General features: G+C 52.0%; 3 protein-coding genes across 3 annotated transcripts; 2 read left to right on the plus strand and 1 right to left on the minus strand.

The window, feature by feature from the left end:
- Nucleotides 1-23: 23 nt before the first annotated feature.
- Nucleotides 24-2406, plus strand: BO80DRAFT_394287 (GMC family oxidoreductase; the record flags this gene model as incomplete). Its single annotated transcript, XM_025717281.1, has 6 exons — nucleotides 24-401; nucleotides 452-493; nucleotides 544-1426; nucleotides 1487-1936; nucleotides 1990-2052; nucleotides 2101-2406. The coding sequence occupies 6 exons, from the start codon at nucleotides 24-26 to the stop codon at nucleotides 2184-2186; spliced, it is 1902 nt and encodes a 633-aa protein (XP_025569659.1). The 3' UTR covers nucleotides 2187-2406.
- Nucleotides 2407-3211: 805 nt separating this feature from the next.
- On the plus strand, nucleotides 3212-3940 carry BO80DRAFT_317103 (protein kinase family protein; the record flags this gene model as incomplete). The annotated part of the gene is made up of 1 exon (XM_025715082.1): nucleotides 3212-3940. A coding segment is annotated over one exon (729 nt), but the record flags the coding sequence as incomplete, so codon positions are not given.
- Nucleotides 3941-4847: 907 nt separating this feature from the next.
- On the minus strand, nucleotides 4848-5098 carry BO80DRAFT_450334 (uncharacterized protein; the record flags this gene model as incomplete). The annotated part of the gene is made up of 2 exons (XM_025721807.1): nucleotides 4848-4925; nucleotides 4988-5098. The coding sequence occupies 2 exons, from the start codon at nucleotides 5096-5098 to the stop codon at nucleotides 4848-4850; spliced, it is 189 nt and encodes a 62-aa protein (XP_025569661.1).
- Between the last annotated feature and the right edge of the window lie 1857 nt (nucleotides 5099-6955).

Raw genomic sequence — 6955 nt, forward strand, 5'->3', positions numbered from 1 at the left:
CCAGTGTCATCGCTCTCCGACCAATGCATTTCAACATGCCATCTCATCTGCGGTCTGTCGCCCTCGTCTCGCTCTTTTTGGGCTCAGCGGTCTCCTCGCCGTTTGTCTACCACCGTCGCCCGCAGTTGCAGCAGTATCTGGGCCCCGAAGCGAACCAGAACCCGTCCGAACCGACCGAGCCGTATGACTACGTGGTGGTGGGCGGCGGCGTGACCGGCCTCATCGCGGCGGCCCGGCTGGCCGACGCGTCCTACAGTGTGGCTGTCGTCGAAAAGGGCGGATACTATGAGCAGATGACGGGCAATTTGAGTGAGGTGCCGGGATATACCGAGCTGTTTGATAACAGCAAGACTCCTCCCCGGGATGAGGTGGAGCACTGGTGGGAGGTGGCTGGCACGCCGGTAAGCGTTGCCCTGAACTCGGGGCCATTCGATCACTAACGCGGGGCCAGGAAACCAACAACCGCAAGTTGAACTTTACCGGCGGCAAGATGGTGAGTCCATCACCCTGTGGGTGGCATCATGGCTGATCATGCCTTTCTAGATCGGTGGCAGCCATGCCTTCTCGTACTTTGGCTACCTGCACCCGACCGTCGGTGCCATGCAGAAATGGGCCGACGATGTGGGCGATGAATCGTGGACCTATCCCAACACCCGCAAGTTCTTCGACCAATCCATGTTCTTCACGCCTCCCAATGACACCACGCGGTGGGCCAATGCCACGCCCGAGTATGACCCCAGCTACCAGGGCAGCGGCCCCTTGGAGATCACCTACCCGCGGTGGGCACAGCCCTTCAGCACCTGGCTCGTCCGCGCCTTCGATGCCCTGGGGGTGACTCATACCTTGAGCTATGCCACGGGCGAGCTCTTCGGCTCGAGTTGGATCCTGGACACAATCAACAGCACCGATGGCACCCGGTCCACCACCTGGACGGCCTACGTCAAGAATGCGCCACCCAAAAAGAAGCTCGATGTGTATACCTTTTCCCTCGCGGACAAGATCCGCTTTGACGGGAAGACGGCGACGGGAGTCGATGTGACTCGGAATTTACCGGATGAGCCCGAGGAAAAGTTCACCATCCAGGCCAAGAACGAGGTGGTCCTGGCCGGCGGAGGCATTCTCTCCCCGCAGCTGCTGCTGGTCTCGGGCGTCGGACCCGCTGCAACGCTGGCCGAATGGGATATCCCGGTGGTGCTGGACAAGCCGGGGGTGGGACAGAACATGCATGATCATATCGTCTTTGGCGTTACCTACCGCGTCAATATCCCCACCTCGTCCATCCTTCTGGATCAGGACACTCGGTGGCAACATGAGGATTTGTTCAAAGAGAATGTCACCGGCATGCTGGTCAACCCGGGTCCGGATTACGGTGCCATCGTGGATATTCCCAGCGATCTCCGGAATTTCAGCGCGGAAGTCAAGCAGGGTATGTCTTCGCTTTGTCTTTGTCCGAGTCCGTCATGACGTCTAACCACTTCTTCCACAGATCTGGCTGCCTTGCCTAAGGACTGGCCCGAGCTCATCATCGTCGGGTTCCCCCTCGGCCACGACTGGCCCAACGATGGCAACTATGCCACGCTCATGGGGATCCCCATGACCGCCAAGTCCACGGGCCACATTGAGCTCCAGTCCGCCGACATGGCCGATAAGCCCAAGATAGTCCCGAAGTGGCTCACGAGCCGCACCGACCTGGAAGTCTCCGTCGCGTCGCTGAAGTATATGCGTCGGGTGTTCGAGAACCCAGCCCTCTCCGAGATCCTCGCGAGCGATGAGATCTCCCCCGGCACGGAGGCCGTCACCTGGGACGAGTTGGAAGATGCCCTGAAGAGCGGATACCGCTCCATGCATCATCCCGCGGCGACCCTGCGGATGGGTCGGGCGGATGACCCCGACGCGGTGACGGATAGCACGGGCAAGATTATGGGATTGGATAATGGTAATGCCCCTTCTCCTGGATATCGACCACATCGGCTAACCTAGGTCTTTCAGTGCGAGTCGTTGATCCTTCGGCCTTCCCGTTCCTGCCGCCTGGTTTGCCCCTGGCTCCTGCTTGTAGGTTTTCCCTTTTGGCCAGAGAAGAGATCGTACTGACGGAAGCAGTCATGTTCGCGGAGAAGATCACCGATAACATCATCAACGACCAGAAGAAGAAGGGTCGTCATGGTAAGCATCGCACGGATCTTTAAATAGGAGCTGAAGACAGGTGAGGTGAAGAAGGGGCATGATGGACCTGGCTACTGTTGGAAGGCCGCTGGATCGTGGAAGCGCGGACCAGCAGGCCATTCACTAGCGGTCTATTGGCGAGTCATGTGGCTTTTCTGATTTGTAGGTTTCCTCTTCTGGGTCCTAAGGGAGACAATAGGTCCCAGTGTACCAGATGGACCTCAGATAATATTTAATAAATGCAATCATTCCTCATGCCAGGAGAATACTCCCGGTTTCAATCAAAGCTCTTGATGTCTTCTAGGCTGGAATCTGGTTCCCTGTCGTAGAGGCAGGGTATAGTTCCTAGACAAGGGAATGTAAGAGGAAAAGGGCATGGGCTGTGGGACGCTTGCTCTTATCGTGAGTGTTACTGTTAATCTGCATCACTAAAGGCCGCCTATCCCCTGATTCACCACTCTATTGGGTGTTGTTGTCGTGATCTGCTGAAGTGAACACCTCATCAGTCGCAGGTTCGCAGTGATCATATAGGATGCAAGTGGCTTCTCGCCTCGGGGGCCATGGTGGCAGGTAATTTTACTGGTAGAAAGTGGTGGGGAAGATCGGTGGTGTTGGCGGTCGTATGTCGATAGCTGCAAAGAAGACAGGAAGGTCTAGCTATCCTTCTCTTCGACGCCGCATGGACGGATGGGGAGACAGGCCACCGAGTGAATGGTAGTATTGACTACCCAGGGTAACAGTATGAAACATGACCAGTGGTTGACTCAATACGGAGTACTCCGTATGGTGAATACCGATTCATTTAGTGTGGCGACATGGGACTGTGTGTAACTACCCTCATATATATAGCACTCACCCCTTTCCCTGTCCCCATTCCATTCCTCGCTCCACTCTAAGACACTTGTCAAGTCTCTCTGACTTACCTCCAGCGAGATGCCCGAAACAGTTGCATCTTCATCTCGCGAGCTGGAACTCAAATCTTTCCATGATTGCAATGGTGATCGTCCGTCACAAACCCTCATCTTCCACGACGACTTCTCGTCATGGTATTGCAGAAGACCCGGGAAGAATTATATACCCGATGCTGGACCAAGCCCAAGATCTACTTACCTTTGAGGCTAGTCATCTAGAGCAGGTTGAGGTCATCGCTCCACCCGTCGCCATAGGCCGTTTTGAGGGAAAATATTTCGCATACAAGACAATTGACCGCCCTATCTATGATCCAGGAGACACGGAACATATCTTGAACGAAATTACGGCCCTCACACAATTTCGGGGACAGCCGAACATCGCACAACTGATTGGGGTTGTCATCTCTGGGTCTCTGGAACGAGTTCTCGCAGAGGATAGATATCAGGATGATTCATTGCTACGACGATGGGCACTACAGCTTGGGAGAGCATTGGAAACATTGCACTCACAGAGACGGACTCATCTTGACATCAAACCACCCAATATCGTTTTGGACGCGAATAGGAATGCCATCCTTATCGATATCAGCGGAACGGGAGGGTACGGATGGGAATGGCTCTCGCCCGAGATGCAAGAGATCCTTCAACAAAACGCTGCAACAGCTCCTGCTAGCACGTCACTTGACCACCGCGTTGCGACAGATTGTTGGGCCTATGGGAAACTGCTTTACACCATGGCCAAGAAAGCTGCAACCAGTACTCTCGGCAAAAGGTTACAGGACATCGGCGATGACCTCACGAAGGCGGATCCAAAAGCTCGCATTTCACTAAGCGAAGCCCTCGGAAGAATATCAGGCTGGGAGTAATATCGCTGGCTTCTTGATGATTACATGGTCCTGATTCTGCAATCTACGCGCGCCAAAAGGGCCCGCCGATGGAACCTGGATTGCCCTCGCATATCGAGACTTTCTTAATTTTCCTGGCCGCTTGATAATCAAAAAGCGGTGATTGGGTTTATTCTTTATTGTGGAAAGGGTAGCTTCGAAATTTCCTTCCAGTCGTGATGTTTGAACTGTCCATAGCTTAGGGTATCCTATAGTTAAGTGTATGGTCAAATAAGCATTATCTCAATTGATGTAGAGTTCGCAGACGAAACCGATAGGCACCTATAATCACCGGATCTTGTGTAGTTAGCTACATGCAGTTGCAGAATGTTTTGTCTATCTCCTCTTGACACATATAGAATGCACTTTCTCGACAGCAATGCTACTCTCTCGAGATACCCATATGTGTACTCGCAAATTAGAACAGAAAAAAGTAAGCATACATTCCGGTTCATTCGTCCTTGGCATATTGTTTATAGCGCTGACGAAGTAAATATGACCCAAACATGGACGCTCTATTCTTTGTACCAAGTCACAGGTATCTTTATCAGCACCAGTCTCAAGACTTGGGGCTGGGACCAGGGCCTGGTTGTCATTATCATTCACAGACGGCTTCTAGCATCTAAGGATTCTCAGAGTTACTTATCAATATGCTTAAAAGGGGGCGTGTAAGGAGAACAGAATATTGAACGATTATGACCAATCATTAATGGAAGTTGTGCTTCCAATATATACACAACAAAATTGAGAGACAAGAACCATTTTTAGGTCCTCTAACCAACATCCCCCAACGTGAATGACCTGCCACTTCCACTCGGCTCATCCAGGCAGCACATCATAAAATTTCTCCCGGCTTATTCGAAGTAGGATCTAGCAGACTCCAACGGCCCTACATCGGAACACCATTTGAGCCACAGCGGTTGCCATTGTCGCAGAGGATGCAGCAGCGCTTCGTAATCCAGATCTCCTACATTGAAGAAACATTAGCAGTCACTCAGTCAGACTAGCACTAGTCGTTGGAAGACGTACATCGCCGATTTGCTCAACGGTCCCATCCACAACAGCACCATCAGCCACCGGGGCAGCAATAACAGCAGGCATAACGGCCGAGAGGCAGAGAACAATGATAGAGAAACGCATGATGAGAGTGATTTGCTGGAATGAGTCTGTTTCTGTTGATGAAGAACAAACTCATTACCGTCTACACACCATCTTTATACCTCTGATATTGACCATCACTCGACAACAACTAAGACACAGTGCCCTTGGCATGTCTCGGACTCGTTGACTACCGATGATGGTCTCACCGGCTGTGGGTACTTTTAATCTAATCTCCCAATCAATGAAGCTTAACCGAGTCGAGCTGCCGATCAGATAAGATAAACCTGGCGAGATGGCCGGCTTGGCAGCGTCCTTTGCCCGAATTAAATCCCGCATTGTCGTTGTACTACCTGTGGCATCCTTCTGCCCGTCCTTTGCCAATTTTTTCCTTTCACTTTTTACCTTGGACCAAGTATTAATTTAAAACCTACAGCTCCAGTCTCGGATGGTTTTGTTGAAGTGGCACGAGATCATTCATAGGTCCTCGGTACTCGATTTCGAAACGATTCTGTAAGTATCTGCCCCACGCATTCCCGGAGCATTCAGACGCGGATATTACGCAAAAGATTTTCATCTTGGCAGGACCCTGTTCCCATTGCATATAAATTGTGACACCTGTAATGGAGACTGCATAGCGAGGATTTGCACTGAGCATGTGGACTCGGAACGGACAGAGGCCGAATCAACTACATCATATGTTTATGCCTATGATTCCCGATATTCTTCAGTGAGTAGCATTCTTGACAATGGTGCACTTGGCTGAAAGAGCATGTCCCCAGTCTGCCGGGCATTTTTGGGATAATCTGCCAGTTCGTCCATCGCTTTACAAGTAAAGAAGTGTCTTGGGCAAATGCTTGAGTCACCCTCAGTCAATTGGGCCGCTAATGTCTGGAAATAGAACAATTCTGGCTTGTTCCGTTAGTCTACTCCCAACTTTTCGCCCAGACACCGCGATAATGGTCTTTTCTTACACCCGTGGCCAACCGTTCAATCTCTCCCACCGACAACTTTTTCAAGAATGACGACCGCTTCGTCAATCGCTGAACATGTAACTCCAGGATACGGCCAACTCGTAGCCGACCGAGGCATTTTACGCGTCCAATGCATCAATATGAGGGCCAGAAAGTCCGCTGCGGTGAGTTTCGTCCCAATCAAATAGCAATCCGGCATTGCATGATCGGATGCTTGTAAGCGAGTATTCAGCAAGTCCCACGCAATCTCGATCCGGCGTCAAGCCAAATCGAGCACCGCCGCTGCCCCGTCCGCCGAACCGTCGCTGTCAGAATCAATCGCGCATGGCGGGGAGAAGGGTAGTGGCCAGGTGAATCGTCGTTTTCTGCCATCGGCCACGGTCAGGGTTGTCGACCGCTGGCATTAACGCGCGGTCGTGGTGGCGCTCTACCAGGAGCATCAGTAGGGCAGTTGACTCGCTGTGAGCCTCTCCATTGATAAGCAGGGTGGGGGACGCGTCGGGTGGAGTTAGCTGGCGATATTGGGCAGTGTGTTGTGCTCCTGCTGCAAGGTCGGCGGGCACTACTTTGAAGGGGAGATTGGCCTCAATTAGCAGCCAGTGAAGGGCGAGGCTGGCCGTCCGGAGGCGTAGTAGAGGGTATATGGTTGGTCCATTTGGATGGTGTTCCCTTCAGATAAGAGGTGTCGGGATACGGTGTAGGGAGCTCGTTTGGAGCCATACCTAGCAAGCTATGTTGGGGATTTGATATATGAGGTTCATTGTCACTGATGTTGCTGTGTACACTGTTGAGTAGATAAATATATTGATGCCACAACTAGCACTATCCTCGGGTTGAAACCTGCTTGCTAGCTAGTTGGGATATAAGTTATTGCTGGGTATCATCAAGTACATACGACCATAGGGTGTGGAGAACAGGGCTTCCC

The sequence above is a fragment of the Aspergillus ibericus genome (genome assembly GCF_003184845.1).
Source record: "Aspergillus ibericus CBS 121593 unplaced genomic scaffold BO80scaffold_78, whole genome shotgun sequence".
Lineage (NCBI taxonomy): Eukaryota > Fungi > Ascomycota > Eurotiomycetes > Eurotiales > Aspergillaceae > Aspergillus > Aspergillus ibericus.